General features: G+C 35.8%; 2 protein-coding genes across 3 annotated transcripts; one reads left to right on the top strand and one right to left on the bottom strand.

Annotated features, from left to right (window-relative positions):
- Positions 1–7,882, top strand: LIG1 (DNA ligase 1). Of its 2 annotated transcripts, XM_007016814.3 has the most exons (17): positions 2–932; positions 1,027–1,143; positions 1,535–1,636; positions 1,714–1,830; positions 2,462–2,692; positions 2,786–2,880; positions 3,662–3,749; positions 4,464–4,595; positions 4,936–5,048; positions 5,192–5,293; positions 5,386–5,447; positions 5,606–5,677; positions 5,781–5,854; positions 5,957–6,013; positions 6,937–7,014; positions 7,228–7,305; positions 7,515–7,882. In XM_007016814.3, exons 1-17 carry the CDS (start codon positions 117–119, stop codon positions 7,581–7,583), a joined length of 2,403 nt encoding a protein of 800 aa, XP_007016876.3. In that variant the 5' UTR covers positions 2–116; the 3' UTR covers positions 7,584–7,882. The 2 variants fall into 2 exon arrangements, with proteins under 2 accessions (XP_017983359.2, XP_007016876.3); XM_018127870.2 differs by lacking the exon at positions 6,937–7,014 and having other exon boundaries at positions 1–932.
- Positions 7,883–9,107: 1,225 nt separating this feature from the next.
- LOC18590965 (enabled-like protein (DUF1635)) lies at positions 9,108–11,249 on the bottom strand. The gene is made up of 2 exons (XM_007016812.3): positions 10,815–11,249; positions 9,108–10,668 (listed from the first exon to the last, which is right to left on the bottom strand). Exons 1-2 carry the CDS (start codon positions 10,866–10,868, stop codon positions 9,913–9,915), a joined length of 810 nt encoding a protein of 269 aa, XP_007016874.1. The 5' UTR covers positions 10,869–11,249; the 3' UTR covers positions 9,108–9,912.
- Between the last annotated feature and the right edge of the window lie 7,520 nt (positions 11,250–18,769).

Genomic DNA, 18,769 nt, shown 5'->3' with positions numbered 1-18,769 from the left:
TTCCAACCAAAGCTCACTCCAGTTCCCGCCATTTCTCTACTGGTATCTTTCAAGCTTTCGAGACGCTCTTTCTTGGTCGCTGATACTATTTTTTGTTTTTGGAAAGTCTTATTTGAATGCTGACGTTTCGTCCATGCCATCTGCTTCGCCATACTTGTCTTTCTCGACCTCTCAACCTTCGCTTTCCTCCATCTTCCTCCCATTTCCTCCCCTCTAAACCCTCTTTCTTTCGCTCTCCACCCCTCTTTCTTTCCTCCTTAAACCCTTACTCCAACATGTCTTCTCGTCCCTCCGCCTTCGATGCTCTCATGTCCAACGCTCGCCGTTTAGCGGCAAAGAAAAACAGTTCCTCTTCTTCACCGACCAAGAAACGCAAATCCCTCGATTCATCGACATCGAAGACCCAAAGCCCTAATTCGACCAAAACCCAGGATTCTACCGAGGTCAAGCCCGACCAAGAAAGCGATATTAATGGAATTGAAAAGCCCATTGAAGATTCCCCAAAACCCAATGTTGATGAGACGCAGAAGCCTCCCGATTCGAAGAAAATGAAGGTGGTGAGTGTGTCGGAGAGGAATGCAGAATTGAAGGGGAAAATTGGGTCACTGAAGAAGAAGCCGGCGGATTTTGACCCGAAAATGGTGGCGTGTTGGGAGAAAGGAGAGAGGGTGCCATTTTTGTTTCTTTCTTTGGCGTTTGATTTGATATCCAACGAGACGGGTCGGATTGTGATAACGGATATTGTTTGTAATATGTTGAGGACTGTTATTGATACGACACCGGATGATTTGGTGGCGGCGGTTTACTTGGCAGCAAATAAGGTTGCTCCGGCGCACGAGGGATTAGAGCTGGGAATTGGGGATGCCTCGATTATCAAGGCCCTCGCGGAGGCCTGTGGGAGGACTGAATCACAGGTTAAGAGTCAGTACAAGGTATAATTTCTGTTGCTCTTTAATTTTGGGCTTGACTAAAACTTCTTAACAAATAATTTTTGGCATCTAACTTCATTCATTTTCATTTGGACAGGATAAGGGAGACCTGGGCCTTGTTGCACAGGCTAGCCGTTCATCTCAATCGATGATGCGCAAGCCTGATCCATTAACTGTTGTCAAAGTGTTTGACACCTTTCGTCTAATTGCTAAGGTTTACCATCTTCTTTCACATATTGAAATGCATGATGTCTTAATTTAATCTTCACTTCCATGATTGAAATTGCTATTCAGTTGCTTCGCAATTGATGAATGCTGCATGTGCCCATCTTCATTGAATGTGGATTCATTTTGACATAAGCGAGGACATTTTTACCCTGTTTGTGCTGACATAAGTTTTCACCTGGTATATACAGTACATGGATAAGTAAGGTAAACTATCTCCAATATTACTTTTGTTTTGCACTTATTATTCTTGGTCATTGTGCCATGCAGTCTGGCCAAATAGGTTGGGAAGAGAATGTCTTAGTTATAAGGTATTTTTTGGTGAGTACTATATGCTTAATGTTGTTAATTTGCCCCTTTTTTTTGTTCAACTTTTATAGGAATCTGGAAAGGATAGTCAGGAGAAGAAAAAGAATCGTATCAAGGCACTTCTTGTTGCTGCAACTGACTGTGAACCTCAATATTTGATTCGTCTACTTCAGGTTGTAACTAGGACATCAATTTGGTAATAGTTTATATTCGTTCCGTTATTGTAAGGCTTCTTGGTTTCATCTTGCAGACAAAGTTGCGGATTGGATTTTCAGAGCAGACTCTATTAGCTGCATTAGGACAAGCTGCTGTATATAATGAACAACATTCTAAACCACCTCCTAACATTCAGTCTCCTTTAGAAGAGGTGAGTAAATTTTGTAGGTGTAAAAAAGACTGCCATCCTACCATAACTTTGAAAAAAAACTGAGGGAAGAGAGGGTGCATTCAATATTGGTATTTTTTACTGAATAATCAGTGCAGTCTATGAGCTCAACACACTAGTGCAGTTTGTAGTTTATGCATGAGAAGTATGTTTTAGTTTAAAGCATGTGCCTTAGACATGTGTGGCTGGAATGACATGTCATCATTATAGAGATGAGGGGAGCCTTTTCTGGTACCTAGTACAGACCGGCTTGCAGTGCTCTGATATTTCATCAATGTTTTTGGGAGGTGGGCTGTTTGTTTGTTTGTTTTTTGAGGCTTGCTGGATCTAGAAATGACATCTGATTAAGGCCTTTGTAGACCGATTGTGGTGAAGGGCAAGGTAAATTGGCTGGTGAAAGAGGTCAACATCTATTGAGGCCTGTAAATAGTTGATATTTTGTCAACAATATGAAAATTCGGTTTTCATTATTCAGGAGTTGTACTTTTTACCTTTAAGTTGCTGCTTGGTAGCTTATTTCTTGTATGGCTGTGTGTTGAGGAATCACCTTTTGCTTTTCCATGTTGATCTTTAACTGATGTACTTGTATTGGTCTTTGATTTCTCTTATGCAGGCTGCTAAGATTGTAAAACAAGTTTTTTCCATCCTTCCAGTCTATGATAAAGTAGTGCCTGCTCTTCTGACTGGTGGTATATGGAATCTTTCAAAGACTTGTAGCTTTACACTGGGTGTCCCTGTGGGACCTATGCTAGCAAAACCAACCAAAGGGGTTGCAGAAATTGTAAATAAATTCCAGGATATTGACTTTATATGTGAATATAAATATGATGGAGAACGTGCACAGGTAATAGAATTTAGTGTGCTGCTACAGGTTTCTTTTGTTTCTGTTAGTACCAATACTATGTGACAACTAAAAAAATCAACCTGCTTTTTGTAGATACATTATATGGAGAATGGTATAGTTGAGATATACAGTCGAAATGCTGAGCGGAACACTGGAAAGTTTCCAGACGTTGTAGCTGCCATTTCTAGGTAGACTTTTTTTATTATGGTAACTTGTTTTGTTGATATGGTTTATTTATTTTGTGTATGTGTTTGTGTGTTGAATAAAGGTTTCTTTGTTCTCCCCACCCATAGAACGTATGCTGGTCAAAAACTTCTCTTCAGAGATTTTTCGTACAATGCATGTCAAATAAATTTATAGTTATCTGAGATGTAGATATTACCACATGATATTTTAGTGCTCACCATTTAAGTTTCTTCATCTTTTATCCTGGCATGACTGTTCAAACATGTTGGCATCAGAAGTTGTAGTAATAGTCATAGTCATAGGCATTTATATCCTCTGTTGTTGTTAAGGTGGTGTTAGACAGTGTTCCAACACTTATATATTAGTGTTCAGTGGTTCCCCCTTTTCTTTCATTGTTGTCTACTAATCTAAGTCTTGTTCCTGATCTTTGTAAAAATAATGGCTCGATAGAATTATCTGGAGAACACCTCACTGAAACTCCATGAGTTGGTTTGAGTTATATATGAAAAATTAGATATTGGCATTACATGCTACAGAGTTCCTTTAAGGAGCTGGATGATAGAGATGCTGAGATTTTAGGCATGCATTTGCTGTACGTTTATAATCCCTTAAAGTCTTTCTTGTGGGTGCTTGTTGCTTGCTAAAAACATTTTTAAACCCTTTTAAGAGGTTCAGCCATTATGTTTTTATATTTGAAAGGTGGCCATTGTGTTTTAAAACATAGGTGCTATCGCTTCTGCATATGCTGGTTTAGTTATTGATAAAATTTACTTTCTTGTGTAGATTCAAGAAGTCCTCTGTAAAATCATTTGTTTTGGATTGTGAACTTGTTGCTTATGATCGGGTTCAAAAGAAAATTTTACCCTTTCAGGTAATTTGTTGCAAATCATGTTATGCTTTAAAATTTATGAGTGCAATGCTAGGTTCTATTTTGTGTAGAAATTTGTTTGTCTCTGGAAATGCCATTCTTTATGTATTAGTTGGCTTATCCTTTGACAATCAAAACATATCTTGTATAAACAAAGAGGAAAACATTTGTTGCATTAAATTTGCACAAAGTAAAAAAAACGTTATATGAGAAACATGGAGATTACAAATGGGAGAATAATGTATCAATACTACTTACAAGCAAGCCTTGCATGCAGTAAGACAGTGCAACACATGCAGTAAGGCTTGCCAGTACAACCTTGGATTATTCTGTATGGTTAACTACATAAAGTGTAACACATGAGGAATTAAATTTTGAGAACTCATGAGGTGTCCGAATTGGCAAGTTTTTCATCCAGCTGCCTTATTTATTTACTGAATTCTAGCTAGTCTTTAGTTTAGAAACTAAAGATCTGATTAATATTTTAAATTTTCTTCAATCTCAGTTACTATCTAAAATTTTGGATTCCTTCTCTGTACTATTAAATTTCTGGGAATGTTTTATTTGTTTTGTATTGTAAAATGGCCATATTTTGTCATGGTTAATCATTGACAGATTCCCTCTTTGGATGTTATGGAAGATGTGTACCCAAGTAGTTTGATTCTGTGTTTTCTTAAGTTGATTGTTGCAGCATGTTCTTTGAGTTGTTTTATACAGATCCTTAGTACAAGAGCTCGCAAAAATGTGGTAGTGAGTGACATCAAAGTTGATGTGTGCATATTTGCTTTTGACATCTTGTATCTTAATGGGCAACCACTTCTTCAGGAACAACTGAAAGTTCGTAAAGAGGTATGCCTTTTACTGTGACAAATGGTTCTGGACTTTTTGATAATAAAATTTGTTTTTGTCATGAGTTATTAAGTGATTGTGTACTTACAATGTATATCTTTGATATGCAGCTTATATAATTTTTTATATCTCAAATTGCAAAATGTCTCTAGTATTGGTATCAATAAAAATCCACTGTGAAGATTTTATGTTATGTTGATTATAAGGAGATGCTATTGGCCTGCATGGTTAAGTAATTAATTTGGGATGTTATTTGTGTTGAGTAACTGTTTATCTTGTTCACTGCATATGCTATGCCTAATTTGGTTCACTGGGGACTTGTTACGTTTGCTCTTTGCAGAGGCTTTATGACTCATTTGAAGAAGAGGCTGGGTTTTATCAGTTTGCAACAGCCTTAACATCAAATGAACTTGACGAAATACAAGCATTTCTTGATTCTGCTGTTTCTTTAAGGTATTTGTTTAATTCTTCCAGCAACTTTTAGCGGACAACTAGCGTGGGCTGAAAGAGTAGTGTAAACAAAATAAGGGAAATAATTTTATTTTTTCCTCAAAGTAATTTGTATTTTGATGATGCAAATTAGTCTTTGTTTGCAGTTGTGAGGGCTTAATTATCAAAACATTGGATAGAGATGCTACATATGAGCCATCAAAGCGGTCACTCAACTGGCTAAAATTGAAGAAAGACTACATGGAAAGGTAATTTGTATGAAATGTTTACCTCTCTGTGCAAATTATGATCAGGTGCTATATTGGTCATGTTTAACTTTTTATTTTGTTGTTCCATACAGTATTGGAGACACATTAGATCTAGTTCCTATTGCTGCTTTCCATGGCCGTGGGAAACGGACTGGTAAGAACTTTTTCTGTTAATTTAACCTATCAGATGATGAGAGCTCATGTAGAGTTTAATCTCTGTTGATTGTTTCAGTTCTCAACTTAGTGCTTAGGCGATTCTGTCCTTAATTGATGTCTGATTTGTGCTGATGCCACAATAATGTTTATTCTTAGGCTTCTATGGTGCATTTCTCTTGGCATGTTATGATGACAGGAATGAAGAATTCCAGAGTATCTGTAAAATAGGTGAGTGAAATTGAATGGCTACTGTTCAACACATTGCTTGTCTTTCCAGCTGACCGTACACTGAGCCCCCCTCTCTTTTCTTTCTCTCTTTTATGTTCAATAGGCACGGGATTTACTGAATCAGAGCTTGAAGAATGTTCTGCCAGTCTCCGCTCTAAAGTGATTCCTGAACCAAAGGTTTGTCTCTTGATATCATTTTCTGTTGGAAGAAAGGAAATTGTGAGCAAATAGGTTTATTTATGATTAACATCCAAATTTTAATGTTCTTGTTGATTACAGTCATACTATCGTTATGGAGAGATGATGAAACCAGATGTATGGTTTGAGGCTACTGAGGTAAAATTGCCCCCACTTCTTTCATAAAAGTATCTTTGGGTGTGTGTGAATTTGTTAGTTGCAAGTACTATAATGTCTATGTTTTTGAAGTGGACAAATGTACTTACTGGAAGGAGTATCCTTGTATGGTACATATAATCAGGTAAGGAATGGTTTAGTTGTGAGCTTGCCACAGCTCTTAGTTAGAAGGGCACTCGAGTATTCCATAATAGGATGGGGTGGGAAGTGTGGGCCCCAACCCTGCAATTTGATAGGGAAAACTATTTGGTTTTAGGTCCTGTGATACAAACAGTGACAATGAATTTTCAGTTCTCTTGACTGGGGCAATCAACTTGCTAAGATCATGGTCTGAATTAATATTAGTTTCTTTGCCTTCTATTTGTATTTGAAGCCTCTCAATGGGATTGGTAAATTTTCTCCTTTTTCAGCATTCTTTTGTGTGATGCATGCTTGTGTTATATTTTGTCACATTTTTTACTCCATGTTCTCCATTCACGCTATATGACTATGTCTGCTGTCTATTTCTTCTTGTCATTTGAAGTAATTAGTAACTGAATTTGTGGCAACTGTTATAAATGCTCTTCTCATTCTGTCTACTTGCTTCCATTTGTTGAAATCTATGTTACTGAATATTCCTGTAAAATTTATCAGTAGTTTTGGCATCACATCAAAGAATTCAAATGGTTCCTGTGGACTTAATGTAGTTAATTATTGTGCGCTTACAAGAATTGCAAGCCATTTGTTGAATCCCAAATATTTTAAGAATTGAAATCTCAGTTCTAGGTTCCTATAGCTATTGTTATAATGTCCTTGTTTGCTCGTATCCCTTTGCATTCATTAAATACCGATTAGATACAATTTCTGCTATTGCTAGTCATGTTTTCAGCCGTTTGTTCAAGTTGTTTTTGTTTAATTTCTTGGAGGTTTGGGAGGTAAAAGCTGCAGACTTGACCATTAGCCCTGTTCATCGTGCAGCAATTGGGATTGTGGATCCTGATAAGGTGGTACAAAATTTCACATGTTGAAGCCTTACAGTTTCATTTCTTCTTTTTTTTCTTTTCTATCATTTCCTGTTTTCTTTTATTCCATGAATTTATTGTGTGACCATTTCTGAGGGTGACTTATTAGTGGGGATCTCGCAACTGTTGTTTTTCTCAAAGCTAATCTCAGTGTGTAGAAAATGAACTCTTATTCCTTGTTCTTCTTGGTAAAAGGGCATATCTCTCCGATTTCCTCGTTTAGTTCGTGTTCGAGAAGATAAGGCTCCAGAGCAAGCTTCATCATCTGAGCAGGTGAAGAACAAATAAGTTGTCTGATAATATATTCATGTGATTTATGGACAAAATGTTCTATAGAGCTCTTCCATGATCTGCTGCATACTGGAAAAATGAATAGAAACAAATTATTCATGTGATATGAGAAGTAATATGTATATATATAGAAGCCTCACTTATTTGAGTTATTTCCTTTTTGCATAATTGCTATTCTTGAATATTTGCAGGTTGCTGAGATGTACAATGCTCAAAAACACAATCAAGCTAACAATGAAGATGACGGTGATGATGATTGAGGATTTCTGATATGTTTCTCCTTGTGAAGTTCTATGCCTCTTGGATATTACATTCTGAATGTTTCCCTCCCTAGGTAAGTTTATTCACACAAGGCTGGAAGTTACGGATATCATTAATTTCAAATGTGAAGGGGATCTTCAATTTCTAAACTTTGCAATGTAAATACTAACATTCTTTTTCTCGCTAGATGGGCTAATTTGTTAATCAATTTTCTTTAAGCTAAAACCTTTCAAATCTGTCATGCAAATTGCCACCTATATTTTTGAAAATCATGGAATGCTTTTGTGATTGTTGATTAGTATTGCTTTTGAATTTGTGTTTTATCATGTTCATTGTATTAGATATATTATTTTTAAAAATCATGTTCATTGTATTCTCAAGGGGAAAATGTTTAGCAAGGAACCACTAATTCTTCAGAGGTAGACCATGCCTGCCCTGTATTAAGCCTGGCTTTCCATGTGTATGGCCTGGTATAATTGCCCTTTTCAGTGGGAATCAACAGTCTCTAGAAACCTCTCTTGACCCAAAACTAACGGAGTTCAGAAGTTCTAGAACTAAAATTTGTTCTTTTTCTTCTTATTTCTGAGCTGTGATAATTTTTAAAGCCTCTATAAGTGGAGGACCTAGAAGCAGAGGCATCTGTTTTATAGTAGGAACGAGTCTTCAGTCAAGTATAGCATGCTAGCATGTTCATTTCTACGGCACTGCCGTGTGGACTGGACAATTCTCTGGAATATACAGGTATTTTCCCATTTGCTGCCTAACATTTCAATCAAAGTCTCACACAAACTGCACTTGGCTGCTGCAATTCTTCCTTTCTATTAGAAATTGCCTGGAAAAGATCATGGCTGCTGCTCCCCTCTTGCTTTGCTTGCTTGACTACCACGGAATTTCCAGTTTCCTTGCGCGTTTGACATCCTGGCTGAGCCTGGAAACAATGTTAGTCCTCAATCTTCTAACCATGTTTATACTTTCACAGTTTGGGTCTATTAAGGAAAAGCGACATTATGTCATTGTCTTGATCCCTGAACTTGCGTTAGTGGGCTTGACCCATGGTTTAGCCCTTGTCAATGACGTAACAGATAAAAGAAAGGGCAAGTCTGGTTCCAAAAACTTGCTGGGTTAATGTAGATTTTCTCTTAATTCAGTATGTGTATCTTGGAACACACTAGAAACCAGCCCGTGGCTCATGCAGCAATTATGACAATGTGAACTAGACTTTGTCATAGCTCTTCTTTCCATTTGTGCTTTGACATTGACAAAAGATGCAAGAAGCAAAAGGAGCGAATGGAAATTGTTTCCCATATAGACGGAAACAAGGGTGATACTCGAAAACTATCCAAAAACCTGAGACGGATATTAAAATTTTTACTTGAGCCTATCTCAAACTGAAATATAGGATATCCAAATAATATATTATCGGGTTAGGTATCTGTGAATATTCATGTAAAACCAACTCAATTACATCCCTAGACAGTAAAACAATAAACAAGTTGAGTGGGAGCAGATGGATTGAAAGAAGCTTTAAGGAATATTAGTAGTATATTACCATTAAACAAGAGAAGAGGGAAAAAATGATTCCGAGAAACATAAGATTAGACTTACGAATAAATAATAATCATACTTTCCCTCAACCGAAAAAGGAGTAAAAATAATCATACATCACACCAGTAGCAGATCCTGATTCCGATTTGTGGGATCCACTGATCCGACAAGCAAAGCCTCTTAGACCTTCTTGGTTGTTGGCCATACCCATCTCCCCCATTTCAACAACTCCACACCCATTCTTGCTTTAAAAAATCTTCCATAATTTTAATGTAATCTCTCAATTCCTCAAACAGTCCACACTTACAAAGCAGCACACACACCTTGGTAGGCTAATAGAAAGCTAAAGTTATACTAAATTTTTACATGCCACAGCAGTTCTTTTTTTTTTTTTGTTTTTTGGAGAAATCAAAGCTCCCTTTCACATCATGGAGCAAAAACCAAATTTGAAGAAATGGAGAAAAAAAAAAGGGGGGGGGGGGGGGGTAGAGAGAGAGGGTGGGGAATAAAGACAAAAATCTTCACCGGAAAACATTGGCAAAAAGCCAAGAAACAAAAGCTCTCTCTGTGACTCTCTCCATAGAGTTAACTGGGAAGTTGGGTAGTTGCTTCTCTAAAGCAAACCTCTGTACAAAAATCCTAAAAGATCAGTCACTATACCCTGATAGGCTGATTTTCCACCCTGCAATTTCACCCTCACTAACCTACAATAAGTTTTAAAAATGGTAGTAAAATTTTTATGGAAATTAATACTATGTAGACTACTCTTGTTGGTAGTGGCAGTCAATGGAGAAGTAATCTTTGGTACTTGGTCTCTGCAGGAGAATCAGAGGCATCATAAAGACCCCTTTTCCTGTTAACTTTACCACAGGTGTTTAGGGTGTTGCAACCGTTAATGCTGATCAAGGAGTCTTGGTGGAGGAGTTGTGGGGGTGGTGGTGGTGGTGAAGGGATGGTCACAGGTGGGATCTCGAAGGACTCGAGTGGTGGTGGTGGGTGTCTCCATTGAGGCAGTGGTCCAGCTAAAAGAAGGGTTTGCAAGAGTGGACCAGCTTTCATCACTGCCTGCAAAAGCTTTCCCTTTTCAGGTAATGGCTTTTCAGGGACCAGCTCGATGGTCGCTTGTGGCATGGATTGAGGTGGTGTTGGCGCCTGTGGTGGTGCTGGTGGCAGTTGGGGTTGTTGAATTGGGTCGAGAACAGGAGATGAAACAATGCTTTCCTCACAATCAGATGATGAGAAGCCATTGTTGGAGTCAATTCCTCTTCTGGGCTCATCTTCAATGCTAGAAACTCCAGATAGAGGAGCAACTTGCTGTTGTTGTTGTTGCTGTTGCTGTTGGTGAAGCAGGAGCTTCTCAAGGAAAAGTCTTTGACATTTCTCCTGTGCTTCATCCCTCTCCCTCATTGCCTTGCTCAGCAACTCTTTTAGTTGAATTAACTGATCATCCCTCTTTCTCAGCTCCTCCTGAACTGCCAACCTTGTCTGTTCCAGCTCAAGAGTAGTATACAAAAGAGAATGCCTAAGCTCTTCCATTGTCTGCATAATCAAAAAACATCCAATTAACAATTTAGCCCAAAAAAGGCCCCCATTTTGCATAACCAAGCCAAAGAAGAAAAGGTCAAACAAAACCAAAGCAAACTCCTAAACCACTCAAAGAGAAGAAACAAAGAAATGTGTCTTACCTTTCCCTGACAGAAGTAAGCCCAGCTAAAGAATTGACCTCTCTGACTCTCCATGCTCTCAGAGTTGGAAGACTCTAAAGAACTGATCTAAACTGAACTTGAAAGTGATTTGTTTTCCTCTTTTTTTGCTGTTCAAGTGTGAGAATGAGTGAGAGAGAGAGAGGGAGGATAATCAAAGGTGGGGTTTTGGAGTGGTTCTTCCAAGTCTTATAAGAAGGCAGCAAGCAGCAACAGGAACAGCAAACAGCAGCTGTATACTATTTTCTTTTTCTGTGTCTCTCACTCTCTCTTTCTGTTGCTTTTTTCTAACTGGAGGTTGGACAAAAGCACAAAAGGCCAAAAGCCTACCAATTGGCCGATATCTATATGCAATTCTTAAGAGTTTAGAGGGGGACTCAGTCAGTCTTTTTGTACTCAGTCCATGACTGTGTTTCTCATCCTAAAACCATGCACCAACTAGCGTGAAGAATCAGATATCAGCGCCAAAAGCGGGGGTAGAAAAAAAAAAGAAAAAAGAAAAGCCAGCCGCTTCCTCCATGTTCTCTTTTTACCCAAGTGTTAACCATTTTAACCACATCTCCTTGTCTTTTGGTCGCTTTGCTTCACCGAGAATAAATTTGGGAAGAAAAAACTTTCACATGAATACGTTTCCCTTAGAAAACTGTAAGAACCCAAAATTTTACATCTGTTTATTGATCTTTTACTTTTTGGACCTTGATTTGACATACCAGTTTGAAGGGTTTAAGGGGATTCTCTGTTTTGGCTTTGCTATTGCAATTTGTGAACATATTTTTCAATATAGATTTTCATAGTAACTGCAGAGCATATTAACAATACTTTCATACTAAGAGAGAAAACTTAGAAACACATGGATGGCGATGGCAATGTGTTTTCCATGCTGGGTAACTGGAAACCAGTGTTGTCCCATCTTTTTAACCATAACCCAAATAGTTTAATCCAGAAAGCATGCCAAGTGTAAACATTTAAAGCACTATTAAAATCGACCCCAAGGTCAGAAGCTGTTGAATATAGTTGGATTTGTTTACTCTAATTAAAGATGCCATGGCCCTTTGTTTAACAATATTTTCTTTTCCCAATCATATGGCAAAACATGCAGAGGGCTCTTCTCTGTCTAAACAGTCAAATGCCCAATAATCTCGACCAAGACAATGTTCTTTTTTCTTCCTGTTAATTTTTAATTACAAAGTCATTGTAACATGATTTTAGGTAGCATCCTTTTAACTTTCACTTGGAAATTGGAAAAAAGATTTTTGTTTTTATTGGCCTACAAATATATCTACTCCCATTGTCTTGTTTTTGTTATTCTCTTTTGTTGGTGGAATAATCCTTGGCAGCAAAGATTAGTCTCTTTTTCCAAGTCCACCCGGTGAGATCAACGTTTTGGTACAGAATCAAGAAATTGTTTACTCCCTTTGCTTTATATCAAATTCAATGTTTTTATCTTAATTTCTGTAAAAAACAAAGATGGACAAAGAAAAAAAAAGACGAAGAGAGTCGTATGTTTGATATCGGGGCATGGAATATAAACAAAGATTTTAGAATAATATGGGTAAATTCCAAACATATTGCCTAAATAACTAAGTTTTTATATGTTGAAAATAGATTGTTGGTACTTAGGCTTTGATTTTCAATAAGAAAATTTGAGCCAATTTATGTTTTTTTAGTTGAATTTTTTTGGGGGCTAACTGTAGGAAAGGGAAATCAGCATGCCTTTTTTGACAAACAATGGAAAACGAACACATTAAGTTTTAACTCATGGAGCTCGTTTTTGACTTGAAAGGAATTTTCTTTCCTTTTTTTTTGGCATGTGCATATTTTTTCTTAGAGAGAATAGACTACAAAAATTTTTAGAACCCTACAATGTAGACAATTTTTTTCCCATATCTCTTTAAAATCTCTCTTTCTTTGTGTATTTTTTGTCTCTCAATCATGTTCATGTATTGGGAGTCAATGGTTTCTTGTTTCATTGGTCTAAAAAGGGAGCTGGTGACCAAACTTTCCCACCAATATTTCCCTCTAGGAAAGCTAATGGACCCATTTTTTGAACAATAAAGTCCTCATTGTAGGAAAGTGGAAGGGCTTCCATTTGACTAACTCAAGACCCTTTTTTGCCATTGAAACAAGCTTAATCAATCAATTTATTTTAAGATTTTATATTTGATGCATTGATCAATGTTAATATCAATATATGATTGCTTAACCGCCAGATGATTGTGTGTAGTTAATATATAGAATTTATACACTAATAGTACATCAAATACAAACCCTTAATTATATACTTAATTACAAAATCTCTTTTAACGTGGGACACGTGTAGGATTCAAGTCCTAAATCATGCAACCTAAGACAACCCTAAAATGGGTTTTAACCATGGGTAATTCACTAAGGGCATAGTCTTAGTAATGAAGTATAGTTTTATATTATTTTATTAACTATGGATAAAGGAGTGTGCTCTAAAAAAAGAAGAAAAGAAAATTCAAGTGAGTACTATCCAGAGGGGAAGGGGGGAAGAGGGAATAAAATGGGAGCCGCGCCTTGCCTTTATGTCCCATCTAAAGGTGAGTGATTATCTATGGAGCATTATATTATGTCTTTTAACTTTATCAAAATCAACCTGCATATGTGGGCTTGCCCCTAGGAAACGGCAAACTCAAGCATCAGACCAACACCATTCACTCATCCCCCTCAGCCCCTTTGCCTCCTGCCTCCCCCTCCCTCTTTTTCCCTTTTTTCCCCAGCTTGGACAGGTAAAGACAGGGTGTGAGCATCACCAATTCTTGCTTCTCCTGGCTTTTCCCCCTTGGGGCTATCTGCATTATTAGTACCATAAATTGTGTTATATTGGCTGCATATACTCATTGCCAACTACTTCCATGGTGTACACAAGTACATATACATGTTTTCAGATATGTTCGGAGTAATAAACGTTAAGGATTAAAGATTCGAATCCTTTTTTTTTTTTCGAATTCTCATTAGGTTAAACTCTTGGATAATTTCAAGTTTTTGGATGGTTTTTTTTTAATGAAATTTAGCTTATAATTTCATGTGAAGTTACTCATTTGATTAAAGTCTTAAATGGTTTTGAGTTTTCGGACGGTTTGTTTTTAATGAAATTTTGCTTATGATTTCATGTGAAGCATCAACAATCCATAGTGGGTTTCAGATGATGACTTTAGGCTTTTAGGATATACAAATCAAGTAGGGTTTGAAAATGGAGCTTATTCTTGTGATGATTCATTATGCACAAAGGAATGAAAGAAACCCCTCCCCCAAAAATATACCTTCACCTATTTGCAATGAATATCTTCAAAGTATCATTTGCCTCAAGGCATGTGTTTTGTTATGAGATAATAAATAATCATGATAGTCATAATAATTGTAATTATTATTTTAATAAACCGAATAATTTAAAGACATGCTAAAGATCCTTGTAAAACCTAGACTCCTCTTTTCCTACCTAGTTGGTCCTTGTAGGTTATGTTGAAAGTCATCCTCAAATACACAAAGAGGAGACAGGATTTATCATTATAGGATCACCTTTACCAACATAAACACCCATAATACAATGCTTTAAACCAATATTTTCATATAAAAAAATGGAACAAAAAAACCCTTTATCCCATTTAATATCTCATTTGGTGTTTGTTTCATAGTATTTATGTTATCGGTCTAATTTTATATTGTCATAAAAAAACTTTATTCTATTTCATACGACTGGATATTTTAAAATTATGAAAGAGATATCAAAGATTTTTTATATAATCAAATACGAGGAGTTTTGAGAGACCCACATTCTCAATTTTTTTACACCATGGCCCCCACATTATCGTATTTGTTGTAGTGCCTAAACCATGATCTGGTTGGCAACATAGACAGCAACAATTCTAATGGTGGGAAAAGAAGTGGGTTTAAGAAATGAGTTTGAACCCTAAACAAGGCTACAAAGGCATCCCTCCCCCCCCTCATTTGCTTGCCTAAATATCCAAAATTATAGAAAGAAAACAAACATGGGTTTTATCCAATCAAACTGATAGTTTAGTGGAGACTTTGGTCGGCCAAATCCGAATTAGTTTGACAATCAATAGCAATTTTTTAAGCATTTTTAATGCTTAATGAGGACATGGCCAACTATTGGGGGAAGTGGATTTCACCACCATTTGTGGTGGTAACTAAGCATGTAGTTTGCAAAGTAAAGTAAACGTGCAATTCACTACATCAAAGTGACTATATAAAGTTATAATGAACTCATCAAAGGGGTTAACGAATTTCTTTTAGGACGGTTAAGGAAATCAATCCTACCAAAAGGTAGATGTTGCAACTTGTTAATATACCCCCCATATTCCTTTGACTGTCACTTTGTTGTTAATCATCCAGGTAACAAAAGGTTACATGTATAGATATTCCTTTGACCAACCCTTTCTTGTATAACAAAAGAAAACCCTAAAATTCTAGACCTAAATTCAAGTAAATGTAAATAAAAAACTGGGTTTTATTATATTATTACATTGAGTTTATATTTCATGCACCGTTAATTTATGATACCTATATCTATATATCATCGATAAACTAAATGTTGTCGTCTCATTATCAAAAAGAATACGGCTTTATTTGCTGATTAGCCTCAACTACCAAATCTAGTTGACATAACCTTGTTGCTTCTATGCTGTTTGCATGTGACACTAGATTTTGTTCCCGGCAGCAAATATATAGTAAAAATATAGTAAGTGATACTGGGGTTATGAAGATATGATGGCAAATACCCAAGATTTAACATATCACCTATAGAATTTTTGGCAAATCAAATCAATTTGATAGTATGTGATAGCAAAAAACACCCAATTTTTGAGTGTTATCCCTTAAGAGATAACTTGGAAGAAAAAACCCAATTTTTTTAATTTTTATTATCACAAGTAGAAAACAAAAGGGGGGGTTACATCAAGAAGGGGGTGGAATATACCTATAAATACCTAGATTTTTGAGTTTTCTTTGAAAATGAGATGATCAAGTTCTACCAAAGTGGGGTCCCCAACGGCTAATACCTGTCGGGTGGGAGCCAGTGGAAAATCATGGTTGCCAACCCTTTTGATTAAGCCGTGTGGGGTCTCATTGCCCCCCCCCCCCCCCCCCCCCCCCCCCAAAATAATGAAAAATAAATAAATAAATAAATAAAAATTATATAAATAAAATTAGGATTTGAGGGATGAGGGGTCATTACATTTTGCCCCCTTTAGTCTTTAGGTGGGTCGTCAATTCCATCTCAAATCATAATCATTGTTTTGGATCTTTGGAATCCCAAGTGGTCGTTATGCAAAAGCTTAAAAGCCCTCTAGCCCCAATGGTTTTCATAATTATTATGCCTAATGTAAGGTGCATTACTATTAATTTTGGTGTGCTATTGTTAACAAGAATGCTAAATGGTGAATTATTGGAAATTAGAATAGTGAACTTTTTCCATATTTTACTTTTTCAAGCTCTAAATGTTTGTCGCTTTTTTTTAAAATTTTTTTAATATAGATGTTCGATACTTTTTAGTGTATAATATAAAAAAATAAGTGTATTTCGTGTCTAAATGAGGCAAAAAGACTTTATTTTTGAACTTCTAACAAAAAACAGATAAAGAAAAAGAGACTAAGGGAGTAATAAAGAATTTAATTTTTTTTAGGGAAAATCTTTTTTTCCTCGTTAGACCAAAAAAAATAATAAACGGAAATAGATTTAAATACATTGATTTATTTTAAAGAAATAGTTTAAAAATTAAGATGAACTGCATGGCAGTATATACTTTTATATATTTAATTATACCATCGCTTTTATTTTTCTTTTTGAATTTTAATTTAATTTTTTTTGGAGTGTTCTTTTTAAAAGGGGGGAAAAAAAAAAGGGTCCAAATGGTCCCGTGAAAGAACGCGGTTTTGAGTCTCAAAGTCTGATAAAACGACGGCCCATTTTGTCCCTTTGCAAAATTGCATGTGAGGCTTTAATTAATTAATTACGACTAATATAATCACGAGAAATGGGATTCCGCCACGTGTCTATTATAAAACATTAGTCTCAAAGCTATTGTTTGTGTAGGGACGGAAGCGAATAAAAATTTTCCGTCCCGTTTTTATATCTCATTAGATGTTTTTTTTTAATAAATTCCTTACATTAATATTTTTTTTCATTAAATTTACAATTTTAAAGTTTTAAAAAATAAAATTTTAAATGAATAATATAAAATTAAATATGTAACATAAAATTAAAAAAGAAATATCTAATAAAACTTCAAGTGGAGCAGAGAATTTTTATTCAGACAAAAGCACGTCTTAAAGCTCACGAGAGCGACTTAAAATCCTGTTTTTTTTTTTTTAATATTATTTAAATGTGCTGTTGAGATCTTGTTGATGGACAAATTTGCCCCTTAATCAAAAGATCAAAAGGGGGGCCATTAACAAAGATTAATTTTGATAATTTTCTAAGGTTATGATTGATGATGAGGGGTGTAGGATATGATGGGAATCATACTTTAAAACAGGAAATATATATATATTTTGATCAGATTAAAAGGGTCCCACACGGTTTTGTTATTATTCTTTTTTGAAGATTGGTTTTGTTATTATTCTATTGAGTTCTTTATAGTTGTATGAAGAATATTGGTGATCAAAGATTTCACAGAGGATCGGTGTCCTTGACTTAGTGAGATTAATTCACATGCCCCCCAATACCAAATTTGGTAACTGCCCACTTCTTGTCTGCTTACCAAATTCTTTACTACCATTTTTCAAACAGCTATGGCTTTGGGAAGTCTTCCTTTTTGGCTATTTCTTTGAAACATTGTATGTAAATTCCTAAACTATCGGGTAAATTACGCACAAAAATCTTTAAGTGAGTAAATACAGTATATACGATTATATTTTATGTACATTTATGTTTATTTAAACGATTTTGTTTGAGTAGATTAGATTTTTATTTAAATGTTTCCTTATTTTATATATTTTTGGAGGTGAAAAATTTTTCCCAACTGATAGTTTTTCGAAAAATTTTATGTATACGAGTAAATTTCATATGAAATTTTTAAATAAGGAATTGCAGCATGCGTGATTATAGTTTATATGAACGTTTGTACTTATTTAAACGGCTTCGTTTGTGTAAAAACTTGTACATCATGAATTAATAAATTAAAATAATCTTTAGGATTAAGATTTAAGTCGAGTACATTAGATTCCTAATTAGATAGCCCCTTCTTTTAAATTTCTTTTGAACTTAGAATATTTTTATGGTTCATTCAATCTTACTCCACAGGAAGGCATTGGACCCACTAACTTTAGGGACGTCATGTCATGCATGGGCCATGGCTGTCTTTCCAAGCCCAATGGATCAATTGGAAAAATCCAAAGCCCATGATTTCTAATTGGGCTAATAAAAATGATAAGTAATTAATAATAATTAATTTAAAAAAGGAAATCAGAAGGAAAGTTCCTCATGACCATATCTCTCACACACGTGCAGGAGCAACAAAAGAACAGAACATCAAAGTTAAATCAATCAAAAACTTGCAATTCAATCAGAAACAAAAGAAGAAACAATTTAGAGTAAAGGGATCCTCCATCACCTATCTTGGGGTTTCCCTCAAGTTGCATGGTAGCCTGGTTCCAGCTGGCCTAGAAAAGGATTTTTAGAGGAAAGGAGGAAATCTTGCTTGAGAATGCAAGATCTTCCATGCTTTTTCTTTCTGTCTTGTTCCTTTCTTTTTTTTTTTACACAATCATTCAGCAGTTAAATAGGGACAAAAAACAGTTGTTTGGAAGCTGCTGTCAAAATGAATGGCAGCATTAAGGATCCTTACAGTTGTTTTAAGTGTAAATTGTATGAATCAGCACTCCATTTTAGCAGCAATGGGTTCTGAGCTAGTCTGATTAGATATTTTGGCCCCTAATGCTTTGTTCACTAAGAGA

The sequence above is a fragment of the Theobroma cacao genome, chromosome 9, assembly GCF_053813885.1.
Source record: "Theobroma cacao isolate CCN51 chromosome 9, ASM5381388v1, whole genome shotgun sequence".
Taxonomy (NCBI): domain Eukaryota; kingdom Viridiplantae; phylum Streptophyta; class Magnoliopsida; order Malvales; family Malvaceae; genus Theobroma; species Theobroma cacao.
This window is presented reverse-complemented; position numbering and strand designations above follow the sequence as displayed.

Bases quoted from the DNA above. Each gene is read 5' to 3' on its own strand.
- LOC18590965 (XM_007016812.3), bottom strand. From the start codon at position 10,868: ATGGAGAGTCAGAGAGGTCAATTCTTTAGCTGGGCTTACTTCTGTCAG. The intron at 10,669-10,814 runs GTAAGACACATT...TTGATTATGCAG, and splicing joins CTTACTTCTGTCAGGGAAAG to ACAATGGAAGAGCTTAGGCA.
- LIG1 (XM_007016814.3), top strand. From the start codon at position 117: ATGCTGACGTTTCGTCCATGCCATCTGCTTCGCCATACTTGTCTTTCT. The intron at 933-1,026 runs GTATAATTTCTG...TCATTTGGACAG, and splicing joins AGGTTAAGAGTCAGTACAAG to GATAAGGGAGACCTGGGCCT. The intron at 5,294-5,385 runs GTAATTTGTATG...TGTTCCATACAG, and splicing joins AAGAAAGACTACATGGAAAG to TATTGGAGACACATTAGATC.